The sequence below is a fragment of the Mercenaria mercenaria genome, chromosome 3, assembly GCF_021730395.1.
Source record: "Mercenaria mercenaria strain notata chromosome 3, MADL_Memer_1, whole genome shotgun sequence".
NCBI lineage: Eukaryota > Metazoa > Mollusca > Bivalvia > Venerida > Veneridae > Mercenaria > Mercenaria mercenaria.
In genome coordinates this window covers 90,985,623-91,000,706 of record NC_069363.1, presented here as the reverse complement: position 1 = coordinate 91,000,706, position 15,084 = coordinate 90,985,623, and the positions used below count along the sequence as shown (strand labels likewise).

Sequence of the window (15,084 nt, the reverse complement as noted above, 5' to 3'; positions counted from 1 at the left end):
CTCCATTCTTCAATCAGTTCTTCGAATAGTCGAGCCTGCTGTCATCAGACAGCTCTTGTTGTTGATACTTGTATACTTACAATAGTGGACCCTTAATAACACCCGGCAATTTCCGAGTGATTACGTACTCTTGTTAAGCATTCATAGGATGTAAATATAGCTCCATGCCGATACGGCTTTCTATAAAAGAACCTGCAAATGCAGAAATCAGATACAAAAAATACATTTTTATGTGTTGATTACCTAAAGCTTTTTTAGTCCCCTGTCGATGGAATGCCCTCTGTCTGTCCGCAAATCTAGATCATGTGATAACTCAAAAAGTATTCAAGCTAGGTTCATAAAACTTGGTATGTGAATAGAGGGCAATATATAGATTATGCACGCACATGACATAAGCTTGTAGGTCAAAGGTCAAGGTCACTATTGAAGGTCAAGTAAAATTGTTTCTGCTCAATAACTTTAATATGCATTGATGAATTATCTTAGTGCTACACACAAACGTTCCCCATGATGAGACAATATGTTAACCTATGATCTATGTTTGTCGGTTAAAGGTCAAGGTCACTGTTCAAGGTCAAGAAAATATTTGTTTCTGCTCCTTCACTTTTAATTGCATTGAAGGATTTTTAGTACTACACAGAAATTTTCCCCATGATTAGACTGTGTGTCACGCACATGACCCTTGGTTGTCTGTCAAAGATCAAGGTCACCATTGAAGGTCAAGTAAAATGGCTTTTTCACTGGTAGGGGACTTTTGTATTGCCACTGCAATACACAGTCTCTTGTTGTTTTAGTTATTTTTGGCACCTGGTTTATTTTAAGCTATAAACTATAGTTGAATACAACTTTATTATGATTTTCAGTGAATAACATATACAAGGCCATAGGAACGAGGGTGTGGGGGGGGGGGAGGGGGGGCTCCCCCCAATAATTTGACCAATTATGGTAATTATCGTAGCAATATTTTGAGAGCAAGTCAATTTTAGCTGTGACCTGTCACCAGACATGCAGTTTTATAATTGTTTTAGATGGGCTATTAGCATGCACCCTTAACATGCAGCTTAGCACAGTGCTTAGCCCATCTAAAACTATTTATAAATATGATCAAAGCCTTAGCTCACTTAAGTTAACCCTTCTGTCATAATACGTAACTCGCTGGAATTTAAAAAATGTATGAAAATTAAGAAAGCCCAAAAAATATTTTTTAAAAATCATAAAACTAAACATGCCTGAGAAAAGTGTTTCTTTGCCAGTCCCATGCCCGAGAAAAAGGTGAGGGGTTTTATACTATACTGTATTCATTTGATCTGGGTCTGTTATAGGTCGGCTGATTTTCTAAAATGCTTCCTATGGGCCTGATATATATAACAAATGAATATCATCTGATGAACATACTGTTTCAAACAATGAGCAACTAGAAGCTGAAAAGTTCACACACATTTAGTAACATTAAAGTTAGTTGGTATTTAGACCTTAGCCTGCTAAGTGGCAAGTGATTTTGCCTTTGCGACCAGTGCAGACTAAGATCAACCTGCACATCCCTGCAGGCCGATCGTGGTCTGCACTGTTCACCATTCTGTGAGTCAGTATCTGTTTTGGTATGCCCCCCTTTTAACAGTTAATGGTACTATCCGAATTGAAGTATGGACAAGTTCATTATAGAAATGTAGTAGTTTAGGGTTGTCTCTTTTTTTCCCCAGGTAAATGATAGTTATGAACTGTCATTTCAAGCAGGTGACATCAAGTTAGATCTGTTCTTCTTTTATGAAGAGGTGGATTATATGTGGAATGGTGGGACACATCATGAAACAGGACAGAAGTACAAGTAAGTAGAAACATATGCAGGATATAATTTTGTGTTCTGTATAACATGGCTAAAAGAAATATCAACCCTTTTTTCTGAGTGTTTTTTTAGACACTTAGTAACAAAGAATGTTTGTTGTAAAATGGCTACAGAACTCAAGCGGTTAGCTAAAAATAGAAATAAAAAATAGATTTTTGTGCTGTGGAATGGAAGGGTGTCAGTTCAAATCTCACTGAGATCAAGTTTTGGTGACAAAAAGGTCATTTTAATGCCACTGGGTAACTAAAAATAGAAAAATTTGGTCATAGTTATTATGAAAGATATAATTATGTGAGCTATTATAACCGGTCATTGTCTGGTGTGTGTCGGCATGCATCGTCCATCGTCTGTCTACATTTGCCTTGTTAACACTCTAAGAGGCCACAGTTGTGACTCAATCTTTATGAAACTTGGTCAGAATGTTTGTCTTGATAATCTCTAGGTCAAGATGGAAACTTGGTCATGTGGGCTCAGTAGGCCAGATCAAAGGAAAATCTTGTGAACACTAGAGGCCACAGTTGTGACTCAATCTTTATGAAACTTGCTCGGAATGTTTGTCTTGATGATCCCTAGGTCAAGTTTGAATCTGAGTCATGTGTGTAAAAAACTAGGTCACCCAATCAAATCAAAGAAAAAGCTTGTGAACATTCTAGATATCACAGTTGTGACTCAATCTTTATAAAACTTGGTCAGAATGTTTGTCTTGATGATCTCTAGATCAAGTTGAAAAATTGGGTTATCTGGGGTCAAAAACCAAGTCACTAGGAGAGATCAAAGGAAAATCTTGTTAAGTTTAAAACTCATGAGAATTGATGAGAATATTTGTCTTGATGACCTCTTGGTCGGGTTCGAATCTGGGTCATGTGTGGTCAAAAACTAGGTCACCCAGTTAAATCGGGAAAAAAGCTTGTGAACACTCTTAAGAGGCCACAGTTGTGACTCAATCTTTACGAAACTTGGTCAGAATGTTTATCTCGATGATCTCAAGGTCAAGTTTGAAACTGGGTCATCTTGGATCAAAAACTAAGTCACTAGGCCAAATCAAAGGAAAATTTTGTTAACACTCTAGAGTCCACAGTTTAAGTTTGAAACTTATGAGAATTGGTCAGAACATTTGTCTTGATGACCTCTAGGTCAAGTTTAAATGTGGGTCATGTGGGGTCAAAAACTAGGTCATCTGGTCAAATCAACGGAAAAGCTTAGTAACACTGTAGAGGCCATGTTTATGTCCCTATTTTCACGAAGCTTGGTCAAAAAATGTTTATCTTGATGATCTTTAGCCCAATTTTAAATCTGGGTCAACTTTGGTCAAAAACAAGGTCACCTGTTAAAATTAAGAAAAACTTTGTGTATGCAATAGGGGCTGCATTTTCCATTTGATGTACATTAAACTTTGTCAGAATGTTTGTCTGCATGGATTTTCAGATGAATTTTTATCTGGGCCACATAGGGTCAAAAACTAAGTCACCAGGTCAAATCAAAGAACAAACTTTTTTACAATCTAGGGACCACATTCTTATACGCCCGTTTGAAAAAATGGGACGTATTATGGGAACGCCCCTGGCGGACGGGCGGGCGTCGTCAACAGACTTTGTCCGGAGCATATCTTCTTCATGCATGGAGGGATTTTGATGAAACTTGGCATCATAAGAGTGTCATGCGCAAGAACCAGGTCCCTAGATCTAAGGTCAAGGTCACACTTAGAGGTCAAAGGTCAAATTCAAGAATGACTTTGTCCGGAGCATATCTTCTTCATGCATAGAGGGATTTTGATGTAACTTGGTACAATTGTTCACCATCATGAGACGGAGTGTCATGCACAAGAACCAGGTCCCTGGATCTAAGGTCAAGGTCACACTTAGCGGTCAAAGGATACAAGAATGAAAACTTTGTCCGGAGCATTTCTTCGTCATGCATGGAGGGATTTTGATACAACTTGGCACAAATGTTCACCACTATGAGATGGAGTGTTATGCATAAGAACCAGGTCCCTAGGTCTAAGGTCAAGGTCATGCTTAGAAGCCAAAGGTCAAATACAAGAATGACTTTGTCTGGAGCATTTCTTATTCATGCATGGAGGGAATTTGATGTAACTTACCACAATTGTACACTATCATGAGTTGGAGTGTCATGCACAGGTCCCTTCTTTAGAATTACTTCCCTTTGTTGTAACTATAAATAGCTTATATTGTAACTTTTTCATTACTAGTTGTAGCATGCATGTTACATCCAATTTTGAAGTGTATTTTGATCATTCTCTACCTGGTAAGGATTTTTGTGTGGACTTAGAATTTTTTTTATTTTTTATAATTGACCGTAGGGAAAAACCAAGACCACTTTTCTGTGGTTCAACATAGATGTTACTTTCAAATTTTAGGTGTATTTTAAGGTATCTCTACCTAATAAGGAGTGTTTTTATGTGGATTTAGAAAAACAAAAGGATTACAGTAATCACTACACAACCACAGAATTAAAGTTTGCAAATACTGATGTGTAGCTAGTGTAAAGAAATTTGCTATGACGGGCGTATATTGTGACATTCTGGCACTCTTGTTGATTCTACCTTCATAAAACTTGGTGAGAATATTTGTTATCATAAAGTCTTGAATAATTCTGAATCTAGGTCACATGTGGTCAAAAACTAGGTCACTAGGTCAAATCAAAGTAAAAGTTTGTTTACACACTAGAGGCCACTTTTTGCTCCAATCTTCCCGAAACTTTGTCAGAATATTTGTTTTTATGAAATCTTGGACAAGTACGAATCTGGGTCATGTCATGTGGGATCAGAAACTAGGTCACTAGGTCAAAATCAAATAAAATTCTTGTTTACACTCAAGAGGCCACATTTTTTATCTAATGTTAATGAAAATTGGTCAGAATATTTGTTTCCATGAAATAACTAGGTCAAACATGTTTACACTGTTATGGTGTGTTGCTCAGGTGAGTGACCTAGGGCCATCTTTGCCATCTTGTCAGTACTGTTCCCCTGAAAATAAGCTGCTGTTTAAGGGTATTCATCACCATTAGTGATAGATTTTGTTTGAATATCACATTGTTCTAACGAGCTAATAAACATTTAGGAAGTCAAATAAACAATATTTAGTGCTGTGTAATATTGACCAGCAATGGAAAATTGATATTAATTGAGCACTATTCATGAAACTTGCACTTTTTGGTTAAAAAGAGGGAAAGAAAATTTAATTGTCAAGTTTGAAATTATTAAATTTTTAAGAAGGGTTGATAATGACTATAAAACATAAATTTCCAAATTATTTGAAAAGTTTTAATCAAACCAAATATGTATATATTGTATTTTATGCTATTTTATATACCTGTTGCAAATCACTTTTTCACAAAATAGTTGACATAATTATTTTACTAAAATACACCCCCAGGATTCTGGCCATAGAAAATCAGATAAATACAACAAGAATAATTACTGTCATGTGTTTGAAGTTTGGTCAATCAGATATCAAATTTGCACAAGTTTGCTGTGTATTTATGAAACTATATTGGCCAAACACCTGCAAATATGAAATCTAGCAACATTGTTTCTCTCTCTGAGGCGTAAAGATAACATGTAACACTGTATAGCATCAGCAGGTCTGTTCTCCTGTTCCATGCACTGTCCTAGTAAATTCAGTGCTGTTTCTCTGTGTGCTAGGTTCTCTTCTGTTCCAATGGCCCACATAAGTTTGTTCAGTGATTGTTGCTGTTCCTCGGGTCGCCGTAGGTTGCTGTATGTCTTGTATTGTAGAAAATAAAGATATGGAAGTGAGTCTGCTACAGCACAGTCCATCCAGACATCACATCTACCGCTATGTTGAAGGTCCTCTTGTGTTGATCTAAACATTTCATACTGAAGTTCATTTGGTACACAGTTTATTTCAGCTGGGAAAAATCTTACACAAAGGGCAACTATGTACTTAACTTCTGCTTCATCATATTGACAGCAGAGTTGACCTAATCCTCTCTTTATGTAATGCTTAAGGGAGTTGTAGCAACCACATACAGGCTCAGTAACTTCAGTGTTGTATTGTTCTTCTATATTATTAAGAATGAAAACAGCTCTTTCCATATCTCCAGTACAATACATTATAGATGCTAACTTTAGTCTGCTTGAAGCACCATCTGAGTCCAGTCCTGCTTCAAGCCAGGCAAATGCTTGAGGAGAAATTGTTCTGTTAATTTGAATGTTCTGAGAGGCTATCAGAGATCCTATTGAGGTACAACACAGAGGTGCTAGAAGTTTGCATGCTGTCTTTTCTAACATTGCACCATCTCTGTAGTATTTTGTCAAATGTAGCAATAGCTGTAACAGAATTTTCAATTTCATTTCTAAACTTTCATCTTTTGTACTATCAATAAGAAAATTATAGCAATTTGAAATATGCCCAATTGTGTATTGTAATAAACCAGTTAATATGCTCAGAGTGTACTCCTCTGTCTGTAATATGTCATGATGTACTTCATTTATCATATTAAGCTTAATCTGAAGTCTTTCACCAAGTTTATCAATCTGAATTCCAAAAAGTGAAGTTTCATCACATGGTATCAAATTTGACATTCTTTCAAGTAACTGATGTTTGACTACAGTGGAAATTTTTCCTGCCATTAAATTATTTTCATGATCAAAGAAATGTGGACAATTTCCTGCTAATATACATCTGTTCAGTGTTTGTATACAGACATTTAAACAGTTTAAAATGTTACACTCCTTCCATATTTTTGAAGGTTTACTTGCTGCACAGTAAAACAAAACAGTTTTACACATGAAACTTGAAATGTAACTTTCACTATTAAGATTTTCAACATTAATGTATGTTTTAAGAATCATTTTCATTAAGATATATATTTTTATTTGAGTAATATTTAAATTGAACATCAGGCACCGTTCAGCTAATGAGGTAGAAATTCTCCATTCAAAGTCTGCTTTTTCACTGACTTTGCTTCCAACACCAACAACAAAACATCTTGTAGTTTTTGCATATCTCTTCATTTCTGCTGTTGGCCATGAATTTGTTTCTTGCCTGTCCAGGCAAGCTCTTGATGACTGGGGCCATGTTTTACAAGGATGTGCTACTACCAAGTCACTAGCAAGAAAACCTGGTTTTGCTGCAGATGCTACTGACGGTCCTTGCCGCTGATTTCCTTCTGGCAAGACAGTATCAATTATTGTATTCTTGTACAATATCCGTCCTTGTGTATCCTTTACAAAGATATTATCCATTTCATGTGTATCAGGAAGTGGAGCATCATCTCTTAGCATCTGTAGAAGACAATAACCAGGTGATGTTGTTTCATTCTGAATCATCAGTTGGTTACATTTACCTGGAGTCCATTCAGACCAGTCCTGTATAACAATGAAACTATCTAGACAGAAAAGTGTGTCAACATCTGTTTGCAGTCCTGGTGTTGTGGTGCCTTCTGATTGACTGCCTAATATATAACTAGTAGCTTGTGTTCCATTTGCTCTGTGTGTGATTCTTTCAATTGTTTCTTGCAGTAAAAATGACCTCCTCCTCTTCATCACCATATTTTCAGTTACACCAATATTGTCCAGGACCTCAGAAAGTCTCATGGATATGTTGTGATAGTAATCTGGTGTATGAAACATCCTGAAATATAATTTTGAGCATGAACCATCACATGTTTCTTCATTTGTATCATTTTCTACTTCAATTTGCTAGAAATTATTATAAAAGATAAAAAAAATACATGTAATAGCTTAAAATGACTATAATAGCATATTTACTGAAAATTACACTTGGTACAATTACATATTGCTTAAAAAGGGCACAATATGACACAAGACTATTCTTTTTGTATTCACAGAAAAATACTCAGTCTGTCTGATAAATGTTTTAGAGATATGGTAGGTCTAAAAATCATTTCAATAGTAAAAGTTGTCACATGATTTTTTTCTCTTCTCCTTGTCTCTTAGACAAACATTAGCTTTTGAATATCCTGCACAGCATAATTTTCTTTATATGGAAAACACCTCATCTGAATTTGCTGGTCAAAGTAATTAAAAGAAATGTTTCTTGGATGACTCTACCAAAGTTGTTATCTGCTTGAGTTGTGAAAGTCAGGAGAGCAATCTACCATGGCCCTCTTATTTAATAAAAAGTAAGTTTGTTAAATGAAGAAAGGACTGAACTATAAAAATGAATGTCAGACACTAAATGAAAATAAAAAAAAAAAGGAAATGGAAATAACTAACCTGTTTTAATTACAGAAAACTGAAGTTTAATTTCCTACATGAATTTTCCAATTTTCCAAATAACTTAACTTCCCCTAATATTTCAAGGGAAATGACTGTTCTGCGTCATTGTGTATGATAGCCATTTGCATTAAGTCCCTTATATTTTGTGAAATACTGAAATTTATCAGTGAAATAATTAAAATTGATATTTTCACTGTTTCAGACAGAGAAAATATCATTTTTAGCTCACCTGTCACATAGTGACAAGGTGAGCTTTTGTGATCACGCAGCGTCCGTCGTCCGTGCGTCCGTCCATCAGTCCGTCCGTAAACTTTTGCTTGTGACCACTCTAGAGGTCACATTTTTTGTGGGATCTTTATGAAAGTTGGTCAGAATGTTCATCTTGATGATATCTAGGTCAAGTTCGAAACTGGGTCACGTGCCATCAAAAACTAGGTTAGTAGGTCTAAAAATAGAAAAACCTTGTGACCTCTCTAGAGGCCATATATTTCAAAAGATCTTCATGAAAATTGGTCAGAATGTTCACCTTGATGATATCTAGGTCCAGTTTGAAACTGGGTCACGTGCCATCAAAAACTAGGTCAGTAGGTCTAAAAATAGAAAAACCTTGTGACCTCTCTAGAGGCCATATATTTCAATGGATCTTCATGAAAATTGGTCAGAACGTTCATCTTGATGATATCTAGGTCAAGTTCGAAACTGGGTCACGTGCCATTAAAAACTAGGTCAGTAGGTCAAATAATAGAAAAACCTTGTGACCTCTCTAAAGGCCATATTTTTCATGGGATCTGTATGAAAATTGGTCTGAATGTTCATCTTGATGATATCTAGATCAAGTTCGAAACTGGGTCACATGCGGTCAAAAACTAGGTCAGTAAGTCTAAAAATAGAAAAACCTTGTGACCTCTCTAGAGGCCATATATTTCATGAGATCTTCATGACAATTGGTCAGAATGCTCACCTTGATGATATCTAGGTCAAGTTCGAAAGTTGGTCACGTGCCCTCAAAAACAATGTCAGTAGGTCAAATAATAGAAAAACCTTGTGACCTCTCTAGAGGCCATATTTTTCATGGGATCTGTATGAAAGTTGGTCTGAATGTTTATCTTGATGATATTTAGGTCAAGTTCGAAAGTTGGTCACGTGCCATCCAAAACTAGGTCAGTAGGTCAAATAATAAAAAACCTTGTGACCTCTATAAAGGCCATATTTTTCATGGGATCTGTATGAAAGTTTGTCTGAATGTTCATCTTGATGATATCTAGGTCAAGTTCGAAACAGGGTCATGTGCGGTCAAAAACTAGGTCAGTAGGTCTAAAAATAGAAAAACCTTGTGACCTCTCTAGAGGCCATACTTGTGAATGGATCTCCATAAAATTTGGTCAGAATGTTCATCTTGATGATATCTAGGCCAAGTTCGAAAGTGGGTCACGTGCCATCAGAAATTAGGTCAGTAGGTCAAATAATGAAAAAACATTGTGACCTCTCTAGAGGCCATATTTTTCATGGGATCTGTATGAAAGTTGGTCTGAATGTTTATCTATATCTTGATGATATATAGGTCAAGTTTGAAACTGGGTCAACTGCGATCAAAAACTAGGTCAGTAGGTCTTGAAATAGAAAAACCTTGTGACCTCTCTAGAGGCCATATATTTCAATGGATCTTCATGAAAATTGGTCAGAACGTTCATCTTGATGATATCTAGGTCAAGTTCGAAACTGGGTCACGTGCCATTAAAAACTAGGTCAGTAGGTCTAAAAATAGAAAAACCTTGTGACCTCTCTAAAGGCCATATTTTTCATGGGATCTGTATGAAAATTGGTCTGAATGTTCATCTTGATGATATCTAGATCAAGTTCGAAACTGGGTCAAATTCGGTCAAAAACAAGGTCAGTAAGTCTAAAAATAGAAAAACCTTGTGACCTCTCTAGAGGCCATATATTTCATGAGATCTTCATGACAATTGGTCAGAATGCTCACCTTGATGATATCTAGGTCAAGTTCGAAAGTTGGTCACGTGCCCTCAAAAACAATGTCAGTAGGTCAAATAATAGAAAAACCTTGTGACCTCTCTAGAGGCCATATTTTTCATGGGATCTGTATGAAAGTTGGTCTGAATGTTTATCTTGATGATATTTAGGTCAAGTTTGAAAGTTGGTCACGTGCCATCCAAAACTAGGTCAGTAGGTCAAATAATAAAAAACCTTGTGACCTCTCTAAAGGCCATATTTTTCATGGGATCTGTATGAAAGTTTGTCTGAATGTTCATCTTGATGATATCTAGGTCAAGTTCGAAACAGGGTCATCTGCGGTCAAAAACTAGGTCAGTAGGTCTAAAAATAGAAAAACCTTTTGACCTCTCTAGAGGCCATACTTGTGAATGGATCTCCATAAAATTTGGTCAGAATGTTCATCTTGATGATATCTAGGTCAAGTTCGAAAGTGGTCACGTGCCATCAAAAATTAGGTCAGTAGGTCAAAAAATGAAAAAACATTGTGACCTCTCTAGAGGCCATATTTTTCATGGGACTGTATAAAAATTGGTCTGAATTTTTATCATATCTTGATGAACTGGGTAAATTTTGAAACTGGTCACATGCCAAAAAAAAAGTCAGTAAAAAAATAATAAAAAAAACCCTTGTGACCTCTCAAAGGGGCCCATACTTTTCAGGGGACGGGAAAAGTTGGTTGAATGTTCATTTTGGGTGAATCAAGGTCAAGTTTGAAACTGGGTCAACTGGGGTCAAAAACTAGGCAGTAGGTCTAAAATTAGAAAAATCTTTTACCTTTCTAGGGGCCAATTTTTTCAAGGATCTTCATAAAAATTGATCTGAATTTTCACCTTAAAGAATCTAGGTCATTTTGAAACGGGGTCACTGCAGCAAAACTAGGCCATGGTATAAAATAGAAAAACCTTGTGCCTTCTAGAGGCCATATTTTTCATGGATTTCTGAAAATTGTGAGATTCCCCTTTTTGATGCTAGGTCAATTTAAAAAACGGGTCACCCCTTTGAAATAGTCAATGGGTCAAATAATAGAAAAACCTTTGTACCTCTCTAAACCATTTTTTTTTCAATGGATCTTCATGAAAATTGGTCAAAATTTTATCTTGAAATATCTGGGTCAAGTTCAAAACTGGTCACATGAGCTAAAAAACGGGGCCCACATGTCAAATAATAAAAAAAAAAACGACGTCATACTCAAACTGGGTCATGTGGGAAAGGGGCGTTCAGGACCATCATGGCCTCTTGTTTTTTTTCACGGTACGGGAACTACACTTGAATGTGAAAGAATTGAATTATAAACAATAAAATTTCCATCAAAATAAAATTCTAAAATATAGAAGATGTATAAATTACTAACAGGATTAAAATTATATATACATTTTCAAATAAAATGTAAAAGAAATCAGGGAAAAATAAAGAACTATTTACAGTTTTTTCACAAAAATACCCGACTCTTTACGTGACGTTTCGTGGGGCAAAAAAATATTAATTTGGTTAAAACCCTTTTAAAAACATAAAGAAATAGAAAAAAATGTTTGTTTCAGTGTAAGATCGAAATATATATCACTCGGGAACACCATAATTTACATTTTTAATCCCCACCACAAGTGTTGGGGGGGATAGGAATGGTTCCCATCCGCCTTCCCCTCCTTCTTAACTTTTTGTCTCTTTTATCTCCTAAACCCCTGGAAAGGGTTTTTTATTAAATTGGGTCAAATGAAAAACCCCATCAAGACAATGGCAAACCCTGGTCAGCCGTCGGCAAGGGACAACTCAAGGGCAAAAAGGTTTTTTAACCTTCCCTTTTTTGGGCCCCTCTGTACTCCAAACCCCCCTTTAAGGAAATTATGAAACTTGGATTAAATACACCTCATCAAGATGATTGGGAGAACTCATGAGTCGCCATGTTTGGCTCAAGGTCAAGGTCACAACTCAAGGTCAAAGGTTTGAGCCTTCCATTTTGTGTCTGCTCTGTTCTCCTAAACCCCTTGAAGGATTTTCATCAAACTTGGGTCAAATGATCACCTCATCAAGACAATGTGCAGAATTGAAGAGTCAGCCATGCTGGCTCAAGGTCAAGGTCACAACTTAGAGTCAAAGGTTTGAACCTTCCATTTTGTGTTCATTCTGTATCTCCTTAATCCCTTGTAGGATTTACATTAAACTTGGGTCAAATGATTACCTCATCAAGAACTCATGAGTCAGCCATGTCAACTCAAGGTCAAGGTCACAACCCAAGGTCAAAGGTTTGAGCTCTGTATCTCCTAAATCCCTTTTAGGATTTTCATGAAACTTGGGTCAAATGATCACCTCGTGGCTGCTCCACTCGTGAAAATATTGCACTATAGTATTCCCTCGGTGAAATATATTTCGATCTTACACTGAAATAAACAAATATCCTCTATATAATTTATTATGGCTACTATTTCAAATATGTAAGATTTTGCAATGCTTAGAGATTTTTAGCTTGACTATATGAACTATAATTATGGATGCAAAAATTGGCATATAATTCCAGTTTGGTTAAGTTTTGATGTATTTTGGGTGCTGTTGTACTATTTATTCACTATTTTTAGCTCGACTTTTCGAAGAAAATGTAGAGCTATTGCACTCGCCCCGGCGTCAGCGTCCCTGTTGGTGGAAGTTTTTGTGCCCCCCATGAGTGGTGGGGGCATAGATTTGGTCTTATCCGTACGTCCATCCGTCTGTCCGTCCGTCCGTCCGTCCATCCGTCCGTCCGTCCGAAGTTCGTGACGCGCATAGCGCGAAAAGTATTTGATATAAATTGATGAAACCTTGCATGAGTCTTTATCATGATATGAACTTGCGCACCTCCTATTTTTCGTCTGGCTCCACCCCCTATTTTCAGAGTTATGGCCCCTGAAATAGTCAAAAATGTACATTTTGACCTTGTGACATGCCTAGCTCAAAAAGTATTTGATATAGATTCATGAAACCTTGCATGAGTCTTAATCATGATATGAATTTGCGCACCTCCTATTTTTCATCTGGCTCCGCCCTCTATTTTTAGAGTTATTGCCCCTGAAATAGTCAAAAATGCACATTTTCACCTTGTGACATGCCTAGCTCAAAAAGTATTTGATTTAGATTCATGAAACCTTGCATGAGTCTTAATCATGATATGAACTTGCGCACCTCCTATTTTTTATCTGGCTCCAGCCCCTATTTTCAGAGTTATGGCCCCTGAAATAGTCTAAAATACACATTTTCACCTTGTGACACGCCTAGCTCAAAAAGTATTTGATATAGATTCATGAAACCTTGCAGGAGTCTTAATCATGATATGAACTTGTGCACCTCCTATTAGCTCATCTGATTTTTTGAAAAAAAATGATGAGTTATTGTCATCACTTGAGCGGTTGTCGGCGTCGGCGTCGGCGTTGCCTGGTTAAGTTTTATGTTTAGGTCAGCTTTTCTCCTAAACTATCAAAGCTATTGCTTTGAAACTTGGAATACTTGTTCACCATCATAAGCTGACCCTGTATAGCAAGAAACATAACTCCATCTTGCTTTTTGCAAGATTTATGGCCCCTTTTGTACTTAGAAAATATCAGATTTCTTGGTTAAGTTTTATGTTTAGGTCAACTTTTCTCCTAAACTATCAAAGCTATTGCTTTGAAACTTGGAATACTTGTTTACCATCATAAGCAGACCATGGACATCAAGAAACATAACTCCATCTTGCTTTTTGCAAGAATTATTGCCCCTTTTGGACTTAGAAAATCAGTTTTCTTGGTTAAGTTTTATGTTTAGGTCAGCTTTTATCCTAAACTATCAAAGCTATTGCTTTAAAACTTGCAACACTTGTTCACCATCATAAGCTGACCCTGTACATCAAGAAACATAACTCCAACCTGCTTTTAACAAGATTTATGGCCCCTTTTGGACTTAGAAAATATCAGATTTCTTGGTTAAGTTTTATGTTTTAGGTGAACTTTTTTCTTAAACTATCAAAGCTATTGCTTTGAAACTTGCAACACTTGTTCACCATCATAAGCTGACCCTGTACAGCAAGCAACATAACTCCATCCTGCTTTTTGCAATAATTATTGCCCCTTTTGGACTTAGAAAATCATTTTCTTGGTTGAGTATTATGTTTAAGTATACTTTCTCATAAACTATCAAGCTATTGCTTTAAAACTTGCAACAGTTTTTCACCATCATAAGTGGACACTGTACATCAAGAAACATAACTCTATCCTGCTTTTTGCAAGAATGATGGCCCTTTTTAGACTTAGAAAATCATGGGTAGGACAATATTTCTATTATACAAAAAAAATCAGATGAGCGTCAGCACCCGCAAGGCGGTGCTCTTGTTTTTTATTTGGGTCCGCCCCCTATTTTTAGAGTTATGGCCCCTGAAATAGTCAAAAATATACATTTTCACCTTGTGACACAACTAGCTCAAAAAGTATTTAATATAAATGGTTTAAAACTCGCATAAGTCTTTATCATGATATAAACTTGCACACCTCTAATTTTTTGGCTGGCTCCACCCCTTATTTTTAAAATTATGGCCCCTGAAATAGTAAAAAAATGCACTTTTTCACCTAATTATATACCTAGCTCAAAAAGTATTTGGTGTAAATTCAGGAAACCTTGCTGGAGTCTTTATTGTGATGTGACCTTGCACACTTGACATTCTTCTTGAGAATCTTAGCTCTTTATTTCAGAGTTATGGCCCTTGAAATAGCCAAAATAGTGGATTTTTTGTTTGTGATGCTCATAGCTCAAAAAGAATAGCGCCTAGAATAATGAATCCTTTTCATAAAATGTTTGTTGAGGCTATACCCCATTGAGACTGCAAACATTTGAATTATTGCCACTTATTTGTGACAAATGTACCAGTGGGGGGCACACCCTGTGTCCTACAGACACATTCTAGTTGATAAAGTCAAATAACTCTGTTACTATCAGAGCTATTGACTTGAAACTTAAAATAGTTATTTACTATCAGAGTCTACACCAGGAGAAACAATCCCCATAA

General features: G+C 36.3%; 2 protein-coding genes across 4 annotated transcripts in view; one reads left to right on the top strand and one right to left on the bottom strand.

The window, feature by feature from the left end:
- The window catches only part of LOC123525602 (ribitol-5-phosphate transferase FKTN-like), a 59,214-nt gene that overhangs the window by 41,959 nt on the left and 2,171 nt on the right, over window positions 1–15,084 (top strand). For all 3 annotated transcript variants that reach the window (XM_053539259.1, XM_053539258.1, XM_053539260.1), the window contains one exon: window positions 1,701–1,825. In XM_053539259.1, coding sequence (XP_053395234.1) covers window positions 1,701–1,825 — 125 coding nt within the window. The remainder of the gene's footprint in view (window positions 1–1,700; window positions 1,826–15,084) is intronic.
- LOC123524070 (uncharacterized) lies at window positions 5,130–8,130 on the bottom strand. The gene is made up of 2 exons (XM_045301964.2): window positions 8,067–8,130; window positions 5,130–7,461 (listed from the first exon to the last, which is right to left on the bottom strand). The coding sequence occupies exon 2, from the start codon at window positions 7,458–7,460 to the stop codon at window positions 5,343–5,345; it is 2,118 nt and encodes a 705-aa protein (XP_045157899.2). The 5' UTR covers window position 7,461; window positions 8,067–8,130; the 3' UTR covers window positions 5,130–5,342.

Bases quoted from the DNA above. Each gene is read 5' to 3' on its own strand.
- LOC123524070 (XM_045301964.2), bottom strand. From the start codon at position 7,460: ATGTTTCATACACCAGATTACTATCACAACATATCCATGAGACTTTCT.